The 22,300-nt window shown below is 39.1% G+C and overlaps 1 protein-coding gene across 2 annotated transcripts in view; it reads left to right on the forward strand.

Annotated features, from left to right (window-relative positions):
* The window catches only part of TBX15 (T-box transcription factor 15), a 110,155-nt gene that overhangs the window by 44,290 nt on the left and 43,565 nt on the right, over positions 1 to 22,300 (forward strand). Inside the window, exons 1-4 of one of the 2 annotated variants that reach the window (XM_041757450.1) lie at positions 1,967 to 2,151; positions 13,925 to 14,138; positions 19,108 to 19,209; positions 20,975 to 21,146. In XM_041757450.1, the coding sequence (XP_041613384.1) occupies positions 14,038 to 14,138; positions 19,108 to 19,209; positions 20,975 to 21,146 (375 nt within the window). In that variant the 5' untranslated portion in view covers positions 1,967 to 2,151; positions 13,925 to 14,037. Of the gene's footprint in view, positions 1 to 1,966; positions 2,152 to 13,924; positions 14,139 to 19,107; positions 19,210 to 20,974; positions 21,147 to 22,300 lie in introns of those variants that run through there. The other variant, XM_041757449.1, reaches the window with a different exon arrangement.

Consider the following 22,300-nt stretch of genomic DNA (forward strand, 5'->3'; position numbering starts at 1 on the left):
CCAGTGGCCCTCATCCTTTTAAAGTCATCGGTTGCTTTAAGAATCCCATAAATACCATACATTCTCTTCCCAGAGAAATGCAAGCTCTTTCGAATTTAACTTACGACTTTAGGTCATATAAACCCCCAAAGCCCATCCACTGACATGAGGTTAATAACCTTTTCATTGAAAATATTAGAAATTAATATTTTATGAACAACTTTTCTTTTGCAAAAAGATTTACTGCATGCAACTGAGATGTTTATAATTAAAATGTAGGTATACAGCCAATGTCACACAAAATATTCTGATTTCTGTGAAGTTCCATAGCCTACAACATTTAGTGTTTTATATCTGTAGTCATTGCTCATTCAGTTTTATATATATATATATATATATATATATATATATATATATTTTAAAGTAAGCTCTACACTCAGCATGGCGCTCTAACTCATGACCCTGAGATCAAGAGTCATATGCTCCACCGACTGAGCCAGCCAGGTGCTCCCACATTCACTTATAATTTTATCTTACTTTTTTATTGTTTTTTTTTATAAAGATACTGTGTAGTGTGTACTCCAATGTAATTTGTATCTGATAATACATGTGATATTTGGTATAATAAGGAAAATCTGCCTTCACTGTTAAATCAATTTTGATTATACATAGAATATGGTTATAAAGTAATATTTTAATATATACAACAGCCCACATGCCATCAATAAGATCTCATCCTTCAGACTTGTGAATTCTGGGAAAAAATTACTTCCACATGTTCCTAAAACTACTTAAGATTTTTGACTGGCTGGTGGTCTATTGATTCTAAATATCTGACCTGTCAAAACTCCATCTTTAAACTCCACTGATGCATAGAGGCTTGGAATTAGCCAGGGCTGAATTTATTACAGAACAAAGGGAGGTGATGATTAACACACCCATCTGAGCAGTAGGGGGGAAAATAATCCTTGAATGGATTAGATGCCATGATCCTAAAACCACATTCTCTGAGTGTTGGGTCCTTGCCCAGAAATGGGGAGAGGCCAAACACTGATGCCTTTTAAATGACAGGATATCTCCATGGGACTCTGGTCAGGGACACTGGCACAGAGAGTTGAGGGTGAATAGGGAAAGTCTTTTTTTCTAGTAGAGTTGAGGACTAGACTCATTCCATGTGCAGTAACCCTCAAAAATGATGGCCTACCCAATTAGTGTTATACAATTACCAGTCTGCCTGACTGGGTGGAGATTACATTAGAGTGTAAATAAAAAAGTTTTTGTTAAAAAAATAAAAGTTTTTGTTGCTGTTGTTGTTTTTGAACCAGTAACAGGGAATAACTTACAATTTTTTTTAGACTCCAGTAAGCTATTTTTAAGATGGGCACAGGGGCTGCCATGAAGATGAAGTGAATTACTATGTTCTGTCCCCCAAGAAGTTAAGAGTCCTAGGCAGGCTCTCCCTGTTCACTGGCAATATTTGGTAGATTCTGTACATTCCCAGGATAGAATTCTAGGGACATTTATGTTTGTAAGAATAGTCCATGGACAGACCACTAAACCCATTTTCTGATAGATTTTCCCATTATTCTCTCTTTCCTCTAACATGTCTTGTAAGCTTTATAAAAAGTCTGGATTTTTAAAATAGCATGATATAATAGCATTGATGGAGATTGAATCTCTGAGAAAGGCCTCTAGCAGGTGGGTACCCTCCTGAGAAGGAAACAGACCATTAGGAAAGTCATTTTGACCCCCATTCTCTGGAAGGAATCACAAGCCCAGGTGCTCAGGAAATCTCCTGTCACTCTGAGATGGGCTGGGACACGGTGCCATGTCAGAAGCTTCTAAATACGGTTCAGGCTGGGTCATCATGACAGATGCTGAACTGGCACCACGATGGGGATTGAAGTGGGAACTCTGTCAGTGCTTAAATGCCACAGCCCCTGAGCTCCAAGTCTTCCTGGGTCGGGACAGGGAGAGGCATGGCAGAGCCTTATGGGGAGGAGGGTAGGAGCAACGTTGGCAAGGAAATCCTGCTGCCTCAGTGACACCACCACTCCTTCGGAAAGCAACAGACACTCAGCAACAACACACCAGCTATTTTAGAAGCTGTCAGTTTCTGAATTGCTGACACACTTGGAGGACACTGTTTCTTCAAGAGTCGTTCTGACCAAGGTAGGTAGGCCTGGGGAAAAAGAAGTGTGCTGTAGCCAAGGTATTGGCTGAGGAATGGGTGGAGTTAAATGATCTGGGCAAGATTACTCAAGGAGTCAGGAATGGAGTTAGGAATAACATGTTGACTTTGGGATTCCCAAATCAGCCTTTACACAGAGGACAGTGTTAGGCAATCCCTTACCTTGCCCCACCCTCTTCTTGACCATCACCAAATTCTGCCCTAGGGTAAGCATCCTTTGACAACCCATTCTCTTCTGGGGAGGGCTTTAGAGGGAACAAAGAAGGCTGGAGAAGACAGAAGGAGAGCTTTTCCTGGAGGGTTCTGGGGACTTGGGATATGAAGACGGGATTCCAAATCTGGTAAGCATCTCAAGCTGGTGGTGAATTGTAAATATAAAGACACTGCCATGAATGTGATTAATCCAGGGTGTTTATTTCACTCTCAACACTTGCTCTGTACCCCCAAAGTGGATTCTTTTCCCGCATCAAAGGCTTTAGAACTTCTGAAGGAAGTGTAGCACAGAGGTTGAGTTCAAGCTTTGGAGCATGACTGAGTCCTTCTTTCTGGTAGTTCTGGGTGGGTTACACTGGGCAGGTCACCTTGGCTAAGTCTCAGCAATAGGGTTATAGTGCCCAGCTCTCAGACCTTATCCCCATGCTCCCTGGGAGACTCCTTTAAGCTCTAGATCTTTCCTGCTTCCTTACTGTGTATTTTCCCTAGCCTGAGCCAGAGGGTGAGGGCTCTTGACAAGGGCATTAATTTGGAATTAGGGGATGCTACAGCCTTCCGGCTCTTTCCTGTGTTCCCCCCTTTCTTGTGGAACAGTACCCTTGGATTGCTTCTCCAGCCAAGATTGATCTACCTGCTTCTCTGCTCAAGGTTAGGTTTTGCTTCCTCAGCCCCATTTCCTTACTGAAGGTCCAACATACACCTTTGCTCAGTGGTATTCCCCATTGTCTCTTCTTTCAGATTCTAGTCATTTTCCTTCTCAATAGTGTGGTGGCCATTGTGGACCAGGAGAGCATCACACAGGCAGACCCACACAAAAGTAGCCTTTCTTAGCTGACATTTTTACTGTTTCTTTGCTTTCCTTCCTTCTGCCTTTCTGCCATTTCTTGTAACACCATTTAGTTTTGATGATTTCTGCTCCAGGCCCTGAATTATTTTCTTCACCGTGTGATCTTTTCCTGCTCTACATTTTCTTTATTAGGATTTCCTTTTCTCTATTTGAAAGAACACAAAGCTTCTTTCTCTCTCTTAGATATGGACAGGGAAGTGATTGGGAAAAGATCTAACCCTTGCAGTCACTCACCTTTCCAAATGATGTAAGGAACTAACATTTAATATACTCCTGCTGTGTTCCAGGGGCTTTACTGAGAGTTATTGGAATCTCTATTTTAGATGAGGAAATTGGCCAGGAAAGGTTAAGTCACTTGCTCAGTCATACATCTAAGTCTGTGTGATCCAAAGAAGGACTGTACTTTACCCCCTTCCTGGCTGCATCTCTGAAAACCCTGCTTTACTGCAGATAGCACAGACCCTAGCTGAATGGGGGTGTGCAGGGGGCAGGAGTCATTCTGTTTCTGAAGGAGAGGGCTTGTGTGCCACACTACTTCTCCCTCAGTATCACCATCTCTAGTACTTGAAGGCCTTACTCTTTTCCCCATTTTTATCCTCATGACCGCTGGCACCTTGTCTTCTTGAGTTTCTATGGAGGTGAGTTAGTGTCTGAACATTTCGCAGATGCTTGGCAGGGAGTGCTACTCACAGAAATGACTGAATTCACTGAACTCATTTGAAGCCCGTGAATGACCTCAGGTCAGACCTTGTCAATCAGCTTAACACAACTCAGTCATGGAGGAAAAGTGTGGGTAGGATTCCAATAATGCAGGTTACACACAAAAGTGACTCTGTTGGGATTAAATTGGGAACATGGCATTCAGTGAAGATACCTCTTTATCAGAGGTGTATTGGTCTCTGGAAGAAGATCGGAAGATGAATAGCATTCACATTTCTCCCTCTGGCTTCAGTCTACGTTCCAGCCCTTTGGTCACATCTCTCCTCTTGCCTTGCTAAACATAACATTTCATACATTTATGTATTCAACAAGACCAATATTTTATTGAATGCATTGTAGGTGCCAGGCACTGTCCCAGGTGCTGAGGATATCAGAGGACTAATGCAGATGTGTTCTGAGTTACTTGCTATTCTCTAAACCTGTCTGGTAGACTTTACTGCCATGCCTCTGCCGTAAAGTTCCCTTTTCCTGAAGATCCTTCTCCTCCGTTCCCCATTTCTGCCTTTTTATCTTACAGACCTTCCTTCATTAGTTCTAGAAAAGACCACTGGACTGGAAGAGATTCTTCTCATCTCTAAACTCTCATAGCATTCTATTGATATTTCTCTTAGATAATAGTACATTAAAATTACCATTTATCTCTCCCTTTCACTACTGATAAGGTATTTGCATAAACATACATGCTTTGTTAGTGATTCACACAATAGGTACTAGTGATATCCTCATTTTACAAATGATAAAACGAAGGCTTCAGGAGGTTAAGTGACTTGTTTAAGATTAGGCAGTTGGAAAGGAAGAGGTGAACTTTAGAACTTGGTGTTTTTTGTTCCAAATTCCAATCCCCAGTGTGCTATGTGCCATGTTGGATTTTGACTGTTCTACTTTTATTAGATTATTTATTGACCCATACTGTCTCCTAGGTGATTTTGTGAGTTCCTGGAAACAGAGAACATATCTTATTCAATGTTGTGCCCCTCAAAGTACCTAGCACATCTCTAGGTCCAAGCTAGTTAATCAATAATTATTTGCTGAATAAATAAATGATTTATCAAATGGATGGATTTAGAAGATTATTGGGGAGGTTGTTACATAGTTGCCAGCCATGTAGTTCTCTTATAGTCATTGAATAGGATGGTTTTGGGGCACCTGGGTGGCTCAGTGGTTGAACATCTGCCTTTGGATCAGGTCGTGATCCCGGGGTCCTGGGATCGAGTCCTGTATCAGGCTCCCCACAGGGAGCCTGCTTCTTCCTCTGTCTATGTCTTTGCCTCTCTCTTTTTGTCTCTCATGAATAAATAAATAAAATCTTAAAAAAATAAATGGGATGGTTCTCTATGTTTGGCATGATATGTTGGGTTTTAAACTTAGTGTAGCTGGTGGTCTCTTGAGTATAATTTGAAGGGAATTTCGTGTTCCTGGTTGTACTCAAATGTCTATCCAGTTACATGTTTGTTTATTTATTTATTTGTTTGTTTGTTTATTTTCAGTTACATGTTCAAAATTGCCATCTCCAGGGATGCCTGGGCAGCTCACCAGTTGAATGTCTGCCTTTGGCTCAGGGCATGATCTCGGAGTCCAGGGATCTGGTTCCACGTCAGGCTCCCTGTGGGGAGCTTGCTTCTCCCTCTGCCTATGTCTCTGCCTCTCTCTGTGTCCTCATGATTAAAATTGCCATTTCCAAGGGCACTGTCTCTGGATGTTAAATTATGCTTATTTTTTGGAAGTTGGCTGTTTATTTCTTCCCCTTTTGTGTATTAGCATGAATTTGTTTATTTATTGGTGCTCAGTGAGAATATCATAACAAGGTATAAGGCAAGTTCTTCTAGAGCCTGTAGGGGAAGGGCTCCTTCTCACTTCATGGAAATTAAAACACCACTATGGCAGATGATGATTGTGCTATGGCAATGGCCAGGGTGGTGGTGGGAGGTTAGAAGTAGTTGTGGTTGCAAAGAGTAAACAAGAACTGGCTTGGGGATGAGCTAATGTGTCACTTCATCCAGAAAACATGCCAAGAGCCTCAAGGAGGGGCCTGTGTTGACAGCTGCTGGCTCAAAATTGACTGGTAAATCTTGAAGACCACCCTGTCAATTAGGATCAACTTTTGGAGGACCTCTGGTATAAGAGGTGTTTAGATTGAATATTGCCATGTGGCTTGTGACCAATTTTTTATTTATCCATTTATGCATTTTCTGTGTTTTCCATCAGGAATATTTTCTAAGCCAAAAGTCAATCTCAAAAATTTTAATTTTATAGGAAGAATGAGATAAAATATTTGGAACTAGGACTGTCCTAAAAAAACTGAGACCCATATTTGTCTTTATTTTTTCTTGGTCTTTCTGATTAACTTCATCATTGGCATATAGTCCTATATGTTAATTTGTTACTTTACTGTTTATAAATGTTTTCACATACATTGTTATCAGACGAATTCTCCTCAAATATAGATATCCATTTAGGGCTATCAAAAACTTTTGGGCTGTGAACTGTGACTTGAGTTAATTCTAAATAAACCAAATCCTGCACAAGTAGGAACTACCTCAGCTGCCTTTTATTGTCTTTCAATGCTGTCATTATACAATTCTCAAAGTCCAAATATTTTCCAATCACCTTCTAATGTTTTGCTTACGGTCTAGGCTAGAGTGAAAGAGTGACTTGACATTGACAGCGATCTTCAGTGACCTGTCACCTTTGGATGTTTTACCCAGGGGAGACTGGGGACAGGAAGTGAAATGCAAGAAGAGGGGGCCTTTTGCACTTGTACTTACTTATTAAATAATACTAAGTTGGTGAAAATGCCTCAGATATTCCTGAACACAATTCCCTTGCTACTGAGAAAGGAAAGTTCCTGTCTGACTTTGCCTTGACTTTTCTCTTCTCCCCAAAGAATTGACAATGTCTTAAGTTTCCTTAGAGCTATCTTTTGACTAAACAGCCTGAGCATTAGCTCTGCATTTCCAAGTTCAGTGTGGGAAGCACCCACCTATGCAGGTATTATTCTGAAAATGGAGAAAGAGTGTGTAGTAGAAAGAGCATCAACTGTATTGTCAGATCCTATGATGACAGCTAGTTATAAAATATGAGAAAGCCTCTCAGTCCCACCAAGCCTCAGTTTCCTCCTTTGTAAAATAGCAACAGTAGTGCCTACTTCATAGGGTTTTCTATGAAAATTGCATGAGATAGTATATATGGAGTATTTAGTGTAGTGCTCATGACTTTTCTTCCCTTTTTCCTCCACCTTCAAAGTATGCTGGAACATTAGAGGCTGAACCTTTCATGACATTGAGCCTTCGTTCGATCAACAAGAAATAGATATAAAAATTACTGCTGCCACTTCTTTGCAAAGCCTCTTTAAAAAGCTGAGTTCTCAGGGATGAATTTGTGTATCACTGAGAGAGATGCTGGTTGTCAGGTGGAGAGTGCTTTAGGCAGCTGAGAGATATGTGCTTTTACTCTCCTTAATTGGTTTATTGGCATGAGAATTGGAGGCTTCAGGTTACCTCCCTTCTTTTCCCAAATAGAACTTGGAGGGCATGGAGAGCTCAGAGACTTCATTCCATCATTAAAGTCATCTAACAGACTTGTTTGAGTGTTTGCTCTCACCATAATTTTACTTTAATCCAACTCAGGTTAGAGTTCATTCCCTTGAAGCTCTGGACTGGGTATCAAATTTGGGCTCAGTTCGTACTCAGGTCAGTGCCAAATGCTCTGCTTTGGCCATATTTAGAATTACTCATGAAAAGTTTCATCACCAGATTTTGCTAAGCTGCCTGATAAAATTTGACATTCTAGAACCAATTTCCACTGCTGAGGTCCTCTAGAAATAGAGTTTACTTGAGCCTGGTACAGAGAGTGCTGCCTAAGTTATAAGCTTCTGATGTCTTCCCTGGTATGAATGGGAAACCTTGGATGGCTGTGGGACTCTTGGTTTTTGAGACTTTAGGATATAGGAAATAGACCAGGGGATGGCTGTTCCACCAATATCAGATAGGAAGTACCACTCAGTATAGTCATGTTCTAGTTATTGGCAGAAAAAAAAATGACTGATTATCATCTGGGTTGTGTCTTTTTCCTTTGTTTCAAACTACTTTCTTCCTTGGACTAAAATATGATAGCTGAAGTCCAGGCTTATGGAAGTGGCCTGTATATCCAATCTCAGAAAATTCTGCATCTCTTATCTGACTCTGATAGTAGTCTTCTATTACCCATCTCCCGCACTGAAACTGGGCTACTGTACATCATTCATATAGGAAATGTGCAAAGCATTAAGTTCAGCTTGTGGAATTCATAGTCTAGAAAGGAAGATAGAACTATCATCACCTTCATTTAGTTTTTTTAAAAAAATATTTTACTTATTTATTCATGAGAGATACAGAAAGAGACAGAGAGAGGCAGAGGGAGAAGCAGGCTCCTTGCAGGGAACCCGATGTGGGACTTGATCCTGGGTCTCCAGGATCATACCCTGGGCTGAAGGCAGCGCTAAACCGCTGAACCACCGAGGCTGCCCTCATCACCTTCATTTAAAGGAAGACTTTCTTTTAACGAAATAATGAAAACAAAGTCTAAACTCCATATTTTGACACCCATGTTCCTCTTGGGATATGAATTCCATGTGACCAGAGATTTTTTTTTCCCCTTGATGTCTCAAGGACCTAGAAGAGTGACTGACACATAGTAAATGTTAAATAGTCATTTAGTTGAGTTTGAGTTGAATCTGATTTTCCACCTTCTTATCTCACCTCCTCTCATCCCTTATGTATTTTAAGCTCGGGTCATATCAGTGTGCTTGCAATTATCTAAAAATGGCAAGTCCTTCATCATGCTATTCCCTTTACCTTAAATTCCATTCCCATAATGTCTTTGTGTGTGCATATTGAACTTCTGTTTCAAGTCCATCCTCAAATGTCACCTTGCGAAGTCTTCGTGATCTTAAATCATTGACTTGCTTGTTCTTCAAAGCTCCTTAATACCTTGCTCTCATATCTGTTGGAACACCTATCATAGCCAGTCTTTTTTAACAGTATGTGTGTCCTTTCCTATCAGATTGTAAGCAAGAATATATTTTATCTGTCTTGGTCCATTACTATGTAACCTGATCTATACAAAGCAGAAATGTTTGGTGAAACAAAAGTGGAATTAAATATAGTCTCACATTCCTGCAATCTTCAGGAGGTATAGCTGATATAATCTGAATTTTTGTGTCAATAATATATAAAATGGAGATAATAATAACTCTTAGATTTATTTTATTAAATTATATATATATAATATATATTCCCTTTTACATATGATATATATAAATATAAATATAAATATATATATATAAAGTCTTAGCAGAGTGCCAGATACTTAGTAAGTATTCAATAGATTTTGACCATTAACTGTTTGGTTGGGATAGTTCTTGTGGACTTATATTCATCTCACTGTCAAAGTCACTAGCATCGTTATCAACAGAATCATTAATTTCTCTTTTATCATAAGGATATAAATATAATTTTTTAAGTAAGAAGATATCTTCCCCAAGCCCATAATAGTAAAGATAAGAAAATAGTAATAGATAAAGATAAATAGTAAAGATATGGAAACTGAGGCTCCATAAAATGAAATGACATTCTAACACCATACTCTTAGAGAATAGCAGAGCCCTAAGAGTAAATATGTTGTGTTTACTGTAGGAGTGAATTATTGCTCAAAGTTATTAGTTAAGTGGAGATGAAAATCACCTGGAAGACTGTGAAATATGTTTAATAATGCCTGGTTTTGATATTAAGTCAAAATACACATAAATAATTTAGGCATTTTCTGTGCGTGCCAACCAACTCAACTTACCATAGTCAAGTCTTTAAGCTGCACTACCAATCCATCCAGTAAAAATTAAATTGAAAGGGACTTTATAGCACCTCTAATTAAATGTGCATGTGCTGTGCTAAAATGACTAAGGAAAATGAGGGCCAAAATACTTATATGACTTGACCAGGATCAAACATATTAAGCCATTTCATTTGTAAGGATGGTTACAATAGTTGAGGGTTATTACAGAATTGCTGGCTATTTTGACCAGGGTTGGATCTAATATGATCTTGGGAGAGACTGGATCATTGGATTAGGAGGCAAAAGATCTGCCTTCTAGGCCATGTTGTTGTTTTTAATTTTCTTAGTCTCAATTTCCTCATCAATATATTGGACATAAAAATATACCATCTCTACCTAACAAATGGAAGGATATATTAAATAATGTGTAAAATGTAAATGAAGCATCTATTTCTCTTATGCTATTATTTTGTGTGAATTGAGAATTGAACTTGCTATAAGCTAAACTCAACTTTCTATAGGAACTTGGTGTTAACAGTGTCCATTATTATCAACATGAAATAGATCAGAGATAGAAAACAAGTGACACTATAAGCTAACGGTTAGAATCTCTTGTTTACGGACTTTTTTGGATGGTAATAGGTATGTTGGTTTGACTATATGAGTCACATGATGTTCTCCAGTGACCTGTAACTGGCTCCATGCAAGTTCCCAAAGTTTTCTTTAACTTCCTTAGTGATGTGTGACTTTATCATTTACGTTCCTGATTTTCTAAAAGTTCACTCGTTACAATGCAATCCACAAGAGACATCTGACAGCCAAAATGTCTTTCTAGGTCATTCAAATGAGTTCCTCATGGTTATTTTTTGAAGGCAGGAAGTCACAAATTGCCAAGAATAAAAAAAAAACCTTGAAAACATAGAGGTGTTTTCTGATATTCAAGAGACTGGTTGTATTTCTGAATGGATGGCCCTATTTGATTGAAGTAACCTGCTCTGCATTTCTTATTTAATGATTTAGTTAACTTGATTATACATTCTGATTAATAGCTGAAATAAATGATCTAGTTAGCCTACATATTTTATCTAACTATGATTTAGAAATGTATTTTAACAAAGGAATTACATTTTATTTTTACCTAGGGAGTTGATCTTACCCCTATTTAATTATAGGGTAGCTTAATTTATGTTATTGAAAATGTGGGCTGGTGCCTGTATTCTGTATATAAAGGTCACTTGGACTGTATTTTGTGTGGGAGTAAGAATCCAGGACCACAGAGTATTTCCAGGGAAACAAACAACTGTGTCCAAAAATCCTCTTCATGGGCAAATACTCCCTATGTCTTTACATCTTGTCCACTTTTTTTCTAGTAAGCATGAGTTCCCCAGAACTTTTCCAGTCCTCTCAGATCCTTCTTTTTGCTAGGTTTCTATGAGACAAACAAGGCAGTATGTAATTGTGTATAGGAGGAGCCTCATTCTGTACTTTGGTATTTTTTAGGATTTGGCACAGTGCTGGGCACATAGTAAGCACCCAATAAACACATAATTAATCAACACTAACTGGGAAACTTCTCAAGGTCTGGGATTCTGTTTCAAATTATCTACATGGTACCTCATATAGGGCCACATGCTGATAGGTGCTTATTGATTGATTTGATTGAAACTATAAACAGAATACCCACTGAATTCTTTAACTTCTATGATAACGTGAATCTAAGTCCCCAATGTTTTTCCTCATTTAACTTGTCTTGCCCAAGCCGTTTTAATTTGATGCTTCTAATTGAGGTTTCTTGGGTTATCACTGAAAGTCACATTAGAAAGTATATGTTGACACTTTTCAAGTCCTTAGAGGTAGAAGAGATTATAAAAGTTTTCAGCTAAGTCCTTCTAAATGCACCATAAGGAAATATATCCATTATAGTTAAGTGACTTGTCTAAGGTGATTCATTAGTCCATTTAATGTTACATTTTGAGCTTCCATTTTATTTCTGATGACATGGCAAGTTAAAAGTAGAATCTCTGGTTTCCCAGTTCTCCAGCCATAGTCCCCATTCAAATCCCAACCCCAATTTGGCCACCATTAAAAAGTTCTCACTTAGTGCAGTGATGTTTTCTCCTTCTCTCCCTCTTCCTAAACACTTATTGGGGAAATCATATGTTCAAAATTTCCAACTTTTTCATAATTATAGCACATTATGTAAGGGAATTTCATACCACTTTACTTCCAAAGGTAGGACAAAATTGTTTTTTGAAACTCTTGCTTTCGGAAGTTTCTGAAAAGTTCAAAATACTCATGATAAGTGAGGAGCTCTTGGCATATCACAGGAACAATGGGGTTTGGGAATCCATGTCTCAGGGGATCAGAATTACTGTGTTTGGCTGAGTGTTTGATGATGATATAATGCCTCTGAAGTGGTTAGGCATATAGAATCAAGCTATGATGGAGATTTGTCACTCAGCAGCAGCTCTCATCTTAGATAAGTAGCTCCACTTTTCTGTGCTTGAAGGAAACCAAAGTTAGCTCCTGTTTAGCTCCAAGTATAAAATTGTATGCTTAAACATGTAAAACCTATATATAGTGACTGTGGATAATCTAGATTTGGGGCAAAGACTTTCCTGTCATTTTAGAGCTTGGTTCAGTTCTGCAGTACCCTGGATGTCTTCAGAAGTGAAGGGTGAGGAACTGGGAAGAGATAAGTGGCACTTTGCTCCCTGTGGGTGCTGGCAGCATGTGAGAGACTTGCCAGCAATGCTGCCTGCATTTTAAAGAGGAACATGTCAGGGCTAGAATGAAAGAAAAGGGAGGGTCTTGTGGGATGGGTTTTCACAAGCCTAGGAACCTGCTGCAGGTAGGTGAAGATGGCTGAAAGATGGTCTGACTTTCCATCCCATCCTTCTTCATCCTGTTAGTGTCAAGGACAGATGTCCAAGAGGCCCTGACCTTTGACAACACTGAACAGTCAGTTGTCAGCATAAGAACTGCTGTTTCCAATTCTACTCATGTATGTATTTATTTATGGGAGAAGCAATCAGAATCCTAGATATTAAGGGAGGGTTGGAGAAATAGATTCTCAGGCTTAGCTTGCAGTATCATTTGATGTAAGAAGATTGTATCAGCTAATCTGAATTTGGAAAATCTTATGAGATACAATTATTGGCATTGAGCTTCTAAAAGTAAAAAGCTTTAAAAATTACAGTAAAGTTCCTGGTAAGTCTGACTCCAGCTTTCTCTATCACTCACCATGCCCCCCTCCCCCACCCCTCCGCCCGAACCCCTTCATGAGTACAGAAGACACAGGAAGAAAGCACCATCTGGCACAGCATGCCAGCTTTTTATTTGGTTGCTCTCAATCCTACCTTCCTGTTTGGATCACCCCTCCCCTCTGCTCATACTTCAGAAACCAATCAAGGTGTCTCCTGAACTCATTTATTCCCTTTGTTTCAACTGCTTTCTTGGGTAACTTTTTCCATATGCTTATATCCTTGCCTTACAACAGACATTTTTCCCCCTCTTTTCATCCAAAATGGCCTGATTGGAACTCTTAGGAAAAGCCATTTACTCAGATATATGACAAAGTGCTTCTAAAGATCCCAAACAACTTTTCATTACTTTTGATGACCAGGATATATAGAGGAAAAATAGCTTTGTTTAAAAATTACTGACTGATGGGCAATGATGCTGAGTGGTATGACATTAAAGAACATGTTATTATTAGCACTGAACAATCCCCCCCCCACACTCACACCCCCAGTGAAATTGTCTAGATTTGGAGCTGTGGTCTGTAATTATTATTATCATTTTTTAATTTGGCATTTATTTACTTTACTGTCCTGGTTTGGCTTCTTCCCTTCACTGTGGTGACATTAGTACTCTTTATATTGCCTTTTGTGGACCAGTTTTCTTCAGCTGTTGCTAAAATGCCAGATGTCATGTTGGAAACACAAAACCTAAAAGATGGTCATAAATCACCAAAACAAACCATAAAAAAAAATAATAAAATACCCTGAGTGCTGTGCTCTGGAGCTTCCCAGCTTTAAGCCTTCTTTTGTTCACCCCCTTCCTACTCCATCATGCCCCCAACCCAACCTCCCATCTTTTAGGGCTGTGGTTGCAGGGGGAAGCTCAGCAGTTTCTCACTTAAAACTTGATTGCTTATTTTGCAGATTCCGAGCAAAGCACTGGTTCAGACTCTGAGGTGCTCACTGAGCGTACTTCCTGCTCCTTTGACACTCACACTGACTTGGGCCCTGGTGCTGCAGGCCCTGTGCCTGCAGCCATGTCTTCCATGGAAGAGATTCAGGTGGAGCTGCAGTGTGCTGACCTCTGGAAGAGGTTCCATGATATTGGAACTGAGATGATTATCACCAAAGCAGGCAGGTAAGGACAAGGTCCTTTGAATGGCCAGATTCCAAGAATGGAGAACAGAAGTAGGAGCTGTTATATTTTTCTTTCCACTTATTTGTGGTAGGTAGCATTGCTGAAGCCAAAGCAACTTGTACTCTCTTTTCTGCATGCAGACATCTTGGTAAAGTGATCTTGTGTTTATGGTGATTTTGCTATTTTCCTCCAAGGGCCATTACAACCTCTAAATCACCTCTACACTCACAAACATCTTCTGCCTACAAATGTATTTCAGCTCATAAGAGAGGTTGATGTGGTACATAAGAACCAAATGGTAGATTTTCAAAGCAAGTGGTACTTCACCATCCAATGTTTTCAAGAGAAAAAAATTTGCTTCCCAAATAACAGGTTGCATCTTCTAAGGCATTAAAAGCAGCCAGGTGTTTTTGTAAGAATTTTATTTTTGGTAAGAATTGGGCGTGTTTCGTGTCTGAGCCCTGCTTTATTGTTGGCTTGAAATTATTACAAAACTTTAAAGGTGACCCTATGGAAACTCTTGCAAAACTATGTAGGATGATAAAAGTTTTTAAAATACAATTTTGCTTGAAATAAACACTTTTAATTAAGCTATTCATTCATTGACAGCTTTCGGTTTTCCTGTAGTTAGGTATCTGTTTCATACTGGGTACTCAACCTATATTATATCATTTAGACATCACAGGAATCCTACGAGATACAATAGTATAATCTCATACATGGATGAAGACGCAAAGGCTGAAAGAGGTTAATGAACTTGACTAAGGTCACATTGATAGGAAAGGGCAGCTCCAGAATTCCACACAGATCTATCTGGCTCTAAAGCAGTGGTCTTAATTATTTATAAGTCTGCACTATTAAGAAATGGTTGTAGTTTTTGCCCTTGGATTAAAAAATCTAAAAATTATTTATTTATTTTTTAATTTTTAAAAGAGATTTTATTTATTTATTCATTAGAGACAGAGAAGCAGAGACATAGGCAAAGAGAGAAGCAGGCTTCCCGTGGGGAGCCTGATGTGGGACTCGATGCCAGGACCCCTGGATCATGACCTGAGCCAAAGGCAGATGCTCAACCACTGAGATACCCAGGTGCCCTCAAAATGATTTAAGTAAAAATAAATTTGGACTAAGCATTTGAGTGTGTAGGAATAATTAAAGCTAAAACAGTTATACTGATTTCATGTTTTAAACCCAATCTAGGTAGGACTAACCCATCATAAGGACTAAAAGGACCCACCTGATTGGTCATTGGTTGTCTTCATGAACATAGACATTTAAAGTAAAGGAGTATTTGAATGCATGTAGAGGAAGCTCCCAATATAAGGCATCACAAAAGCATGAGGTCAAAATAAGCCTGAAATCTAGTTCATTTTATTTCTCCTTTGGAACCTTCTTCCTTCTCTAAGTTTTGGTAGTGAATATAACCATTAAAAGGCTTCTTAGGAGGAGCAACTCTGAAGAGGAATTATTTCCAATACCATACCTTTTGTTGCATGGGTTTCAGTCTACTTCTATTCCACATTTTGAGATGTTATGGCTTAGAAGGAAACAGCAATTCAAGGACAAAGTTTTTATTCTTCGTTTTTGGCAAGTGGGTTGGTTTCCACAGCTCTCCTGTGATCTCATTTCAAGATTTGTTCTGCACTGTTTTCATTTCCACCTCTCTGTCTTCCCAGATTCACTTTATACCTGGGTCTACCCAGATATTTCGAATACAAATATATATGGTTTGTTCTTTAGCCATATTCCTTTGTTTAGGTTTAGATACATTATTCATTGCTTATTTATGGGATTGCCTCAGCCTTTGCTATTGCTCTGTGTAACTCCACTCAAGTAATTCTGGGATAATTCAGAAGCATTCAAAGAAAGCTTTCTCTTCTGTGACTTGTCTTCACTTCCTGCCGCGTCTGTTTCTTTCTTTTCCTTTTCCTTCCTTTGTGGTGTCCTTTCCAATTTTAATCTTAATTTTCATTTTCTTAGTTTCATTAGTTTTGTATGACTCTCTGTCCTTTTTCTTGCTTAGATTTTAGCCACACTCTACTTCTTCTCACATCCCAAACTGTAATCTATTGGTTGAGAGCTACTGCAGTCTACAGAACCCTCAATCTTTTAATATAACGATATAATCTGTAAAATCAGCACCATGGACAGAGGTGGTTGTAGGGATTAATGGGTTTGGAAGACACAGAACTGGCCTAAATTTAGCCATTAAATTAAAACCAAACATAGTCATTTTTTGAATATGGAAGATTAATTTTTCCCTAGGGTGTTATGACTTCATTTGATATTATGTGCTAAAATACTGGCAAAAAGAAAAAGCAACTTTTGGTAAATTTTTAAGAAGAGAATTCAAATGTAGTCATAGAATTTTAAAGCAAGAAGGCATCTTAGAGATTATATAGCCGATGATAATGTTAAGTAACTTTTCAAAAGTCACACATCTCATTCATTTAGAAGTTGGGTATTGGTAAGAAACAGTAGCTTCCTCACTCAAGGTCATGTGAGTGTTCCAGACAAAACAGGTATTGAATTTAAAAACATCTAACCCTTTTTCTTGGAATCATGAAGGAAAGACATTCATCTCTTGCAGTGTAACACATCCTATGTAGATAGCTGAGAGGAACCACATTTTGTTACCTCAGATAGCAAGTGAGAGGACTTTCTCTCCATCCCTGTTAAGGTATTCTCCAACCATTTATAAATACAAGGCAGTCATAAGTCATTGTTATTAAGAAAGGAATTACTGGTTTAAATGTAAATATATATAGACCAATGTTCCCAAGTTTTTGTAAAGAATTAATGTGGATTCAAGTGCCTAACCTATAGTGAATGCTAGATTTAGTCATTATGAGAAATCCACCATTGAATTTCATTATCTCACCACAAGACAAAAATATAAGGCTTTGTAATTAAACTTGTGGGGCTAGAGGTAGAATATCCAGAATTATATACCAATAGAAGCTTCTGAGAAGTTATAAAGTAGGAAAGAAGGAATGGTTGTATATTATTCTTTGGTAATATTTAAGAATTAGCCATCATTCCCATTAAGTTCTGTGTTTCCCCCCCACTCCCCACCTGGATATGATTATGCCACTAACCTACTACCACAGGACATTTGCATTTTGAGTTGCTTCCAGTGAGCAATGCAGTGTGTGACTAGCACAGAAAGCCCCATGTGTAAACAACTAGGGCACATATGCAAGATGGCTGTCTGGGGTCAGAGTATGGTCTATGGCCGTGAAATGGAGCAAAGCCAATTAGGCTGTATGTGGATCAAGTCTGTGACCTTGACCTCATTAGCACTGTGCCCTGCCCAGCTCAACTAACTGGCCCCAGATGGTTAAGCTTAATGCAGCATTTTGTGTACAAGTACCCTAGAACACATTCATGCAATCCAAATTTTTGAACTGAGCACTTTTTATGTCTGACTCCAAAATGAATGACATACAAAAGAGCTTGATGTTTTTCTACTTTTTTATGGTTAAAGAAAAATGGAGAATTTTATTCTAGACCCTTGAAACTCAATACTCTTCTGGGTTGCTCCCTCTCCTCCTCTTCAATTATGAGAGTAGTTGTAAAGTGCCGTATCCTGACCTCGCTTGCTTTGGCAAGTTTAACAAGCCATTGTGGTAGAAACAAGGTATTGCCCAGAGGCCACTAGAATTCATTTGGTATTCGCTCCTTATTCCACAGGGTCCTCTTCTGACACATATGTTGACAGCCTGAGAACTTGCAGAAATTTTTCTACAGTTTTATGCATTAAAAAACCCTGCAACTTTGTTGGTACTTTGGAGATTGATAGTCTTTCCTTTTTTCTTCTTTTCTTGAGAGATTACTTTTAAATAGACTCAACCAATCAAAAATATTTCATCATCACCTACAATCAACTGTGATAAGCTACTTGAGTAATAAGAACATAAGTTACTCAAATATGTTAAGTGTAAGAGTGTAAGCATTATCAAGAATATTATAATCTGATAGGAAATGTATGTATTATACACATACATTATCAATCTAATCACATTAAAGGTTAATAATATAAATCAGGGCATGGTAGGAGCACTTGGAAGTGTGTGAGTCATCAAATAGGTCAATTTAAGTTAAGAAGTTAAGAAGAGGTGCCATTCCCACTCTGCACTGAGCAAAATGACTAGAAGGAAAAACTCACCTCAAAAGAAAGAAACAGTCCTCTCTCCCACAGAGTTACAAAATTTGGATTACAATTCAATGTCAGAAAGCCAATTCAGAAGCACAATTATAAAGCTACTGGTGGCTCTAGAAAAAAGCATAAAGGATTCAAGAGACTTCATGACTGCAGAATTTAGATCCAATCAGGCAGAAATTAAAAATCAATTAAATGAGATGCAATCCAAACTAGAGGTCCTAACAACAATGGTTAACGAGGTGGAAGAACGAGTGAGTGACATAGAAGACAAGTTGATGGCAAGGAGGGAAACTGAGGAAAAAAGAGAAAAACAAAAGATCATGAGGATAGGTTAAGGGAAATAAATGACAGCCTCAGAAGGAAAAATCTAAGGTTAATTGGGGTTCCCGAGGGCGCCGAAAGGGACAGAGGTCCAGAATATGTATTTGAACAAATCATAGCTGAGAACTTTCCTAACTTGGGAAGGGAAACAGGCATTTAGATTCAGGAAATAGAGACATCCCCTCCCCCCCAAAATCAATAAAAGCTGCTCAACATCTCGACATTTAATAGTGAAACTTGCAAATTCCAAAGATAAAGGGAAGATCCTTAAAGAGGCAAGAAGAGGTGCCATTTCAACAATGAGTCCTCAGCATATTTTATAGTAATAATTTCCAAAGTGTAAAAAAGCAGGCAACTTTGAGAATTGGAGGAACTGAACTTTGGTTTGCTTATCATTCTTCATAAGAAGAAGCTCTCCAAGCCTTTACTCCTGCTCCTTCTCCCTCTGTGATTGTTGAGCTTACTGCCTATTCCCCTTCATAGGAGGATGTTTCCTGCCATGAGAGTGAAAATCACTGGCCTGGATCCACACCAGCAGTATTACATAGCAATGGACATTGTGCCTGTGGACAATAAAAGATACAGGTAATGATGACTCTGGGGTGTGGAATTGTGGACATTACCATTCCAAGGTAATTCCATTATCATTCCAAGACAGTTCTTTAAACTCCTTAGTTTAAACATAGTGTATTTTAACAATGCACTGTATCGTATACTATACAGGGAACAAGGATGGAGGAAGTACCAATAGCTTGTAGCAAAGCGCCATGTGGGAAGTAGTCACTCATGGTTGGAAATCAGGACTTAGTAATCATTTGGTATGGAACCCTCCCCATCTCTGTAGAGAGTGGGATTGTATAGTGTCTGTCAGGGTTGCAAAAATCAAATGGATTAAGTCTAAAGTTAATTCAGTTCACATTGAAAGTGATTAACACATTGAATGATTTGGTTTATGAAATGCTAAGTGAGTTGAGATGATTTATTTTGGAGAGGCAGAGGAGAAGTGGACCAGTGCAGTATATTCAATCATATATCTGATGGATTATCTTGTGGATGATGGAAGGGAAGAAGAGGAGAATTGGGTAAGATTTCAAGAAGGACACTTAGTGAAGCAGAATTATTGCTTATCAATATGGGTTATGAGTGAGTTGTTAAATAACTTTCCTTCAAAGTCATTATAGTAAGTGTCCAACACAATGTCTATGTCTCTTGGATGGGTTATATACATCAGTCTTATTTGAAACAAGTTGTGACTTAACCAATCTCTTGAGATTTCAATCAGATCAGTGAATCATGTCTTATTCTTGAAATATTTGAGAACTTGGTGCTAGCTCTATGAATTAGGAGGGGAGAGATGAATGAATGAATGGATGAATGAATGAATGGGAAATGCCAGCGCTAGTATGGCAGAGGGAGAGAGCTAAGAGAGAAGTGATCTGGATGCAGGACTTAGGACAAGAGATGCTTCCAATCAGTTTTAGAGGATCTTGTGATTTGGACTGAGTGCCTCTGTTTGCTAGCATCCAGATCCTGTGTGGTTCTTTGTAAGTGAGAAGCAAGGAGGTGCCAAATCCATAGAGAACTCTCTTTAGAATTGCAGGGCAATCGACAAACTCCAGAAAACTGACCTCCTTTGCTACTAACAACATATCACTTCCAGTGGCTTTGTGGGAGAATGTGGATGATGGTGATATTCAAAACTGGGTTCATCAAAGAAACACTAAACACTAACTGGGAGGACTTGGTGGTGTTTCTGGGAATGGTTGCACTGAGGCAAAGGGTCTCCATTTTCACAGAAATGCCTCAAAATTCAGATTCTCAGCAAGGAAATGGTTAACAAGTGAGGGGCTTGGAGGGTCTCTGCACATGGCTGTGTTTTATAGGACAATATGGAAGATGTTTTTAATAAGGAACCAAATCCTGAACAAGTGGCCAACAGATTATATGGTTTGCATTTGAAAGGTGAAAGGTTGCAGTAAAATACCTTTTCCATAGCTAGACACGTGGATTCAGGATGCCTGTGAGCACACAGGGGTGCAAGGCAAGGAGAAGGAGAAGAAAGAAAAAGTACTGTGAGAATGTTTTCCTTGTGAGGGCAGCAGCTTTGATCATTAACCACAACCCTTTGCTGCCCTCCCCCACCCCACCTCCTTCTCTGTTTTCATCTCTATCTTATTGTCCCTGGTTCTTTATGCTACTCTTTTGCTGTCTTGTATTCTCTGTTTAATCCCTACTATTTTCCATCTTGCTCTCTCTCTGTCTCTCCCCCTCCTGTCTCTTCTGGCTTCTTGGGCCTCTCTTCCCTCTCTGTTTCTGTCTCTGATTTCTCCTCTCTTCCTTTCCACCTCAGATATGTGTACCACAGCTCCAAGTGGATGGTGGCTGGCAACGCGGACTCCCCTGTGCCCCCAAGAGTTTATATACACCCTGATTCTCTAGCTTCTGGAGACACTTGGATGAGACAGGTGGTCAGTTTCGACAAACTCAAGCTGACCAACAATGAGTTGGATGATCAAGGACATGTGAGTCAAAGAATCCCATCCATCTCCTTCTTCCTCCCTTTTGGCTCTAGAGCTGACTAGTTCTAGGCTTTTTCAAACAGGTAAAATAAGAATCTCTATGCCACTTTGAATCATTTTAAGTATAAGCATACGTTCTTTTTTTCCCTCCCATGAAATTTCATTTATTACAAATCCAACATTTAGCAAATGTCTGCTGTGCATTGGGTTGTGTTTATCAGAGTTCTCATGTTCCAGGGACCCACAGTCTAGACGGGAGAGTCTGAGGGCAGAAACACAGGACACGTTTAAAAATGGTGAAGGAAATAACAACATTCAGTAGAATGACTCATGGGACAATAAACTCAGAGAAATGATTGAAGTGATGGTTTGGGCTGATTTGTCAAGAAAATGTATCTATTTTTAAGAGAAGAATAGATCTTAAAACTTTCCAGGTATCATTAGGGCACTTGATGTTATTAATTTATATTTCATGGCCAGGCGTACATAGAACTTTCACTAAATGCCAGCATCCAGATGGGTGCTACAGGAAGATGGAATAACTAAAACCATGGCTCTTGTCTTTAAGGAAATGACAATTTTCCAAGGAAGAAAGAACACACATACACCATTCACTCACAGGATATGAGAGAGTGGCAATAAATTTAGTAACAAAGTGTAGATAACAGCTTACATTCTCTGAATGAGCCCATTATGAAAATGTGAAAGAGGGAGCAACTATCACATAGAGATTCTGAGCCCTTTTTTTAAAAAGATTTTATTTATTTATTAATCACACACACACACACACACACACACACACACACACACAGACACAGGCAGAGGGAGAAGCAGGCTCCATGCAGGCCTGATGTGGGACTTGATCCTGGGACTCCAGGATCACACTCTGGGCCGAAGGCAGGTGCTAAACTCCTGAGCCACCCAGGGATCCCTGAGATTCTGAGACTTTTTAGCAGAGTGCTGTCTTTGGTGTTGGGACAGTTATTCAGTATGGTCCAATTAAGGCAATACCACATCCACCCCACCCCCCATGATTGGGATACTCTGCTGTTTGGGTCCATGTAGTGCTATCCAGTCACTTAGTCCTTCCTGCCATAGGCAAGTACACTGACTTCTAGTTTCCTACACATCCCAGCCCCCTAATCCATGTTCTTCCT

The sequence above is a fragment of the Vulpes lagopus genome, chromosome 5 (assembly GCF_018345385.1).
Source record: "Vulpes lagopus strain Blue_001 chromosome 5, ASM1834538v1, whole genome shotgun sequence".
NCBI lineage: Eukaryota > Metazoa > Chordata > Mammalia > Carnivora > Canidae > Vulpes > Vulpes lagopus.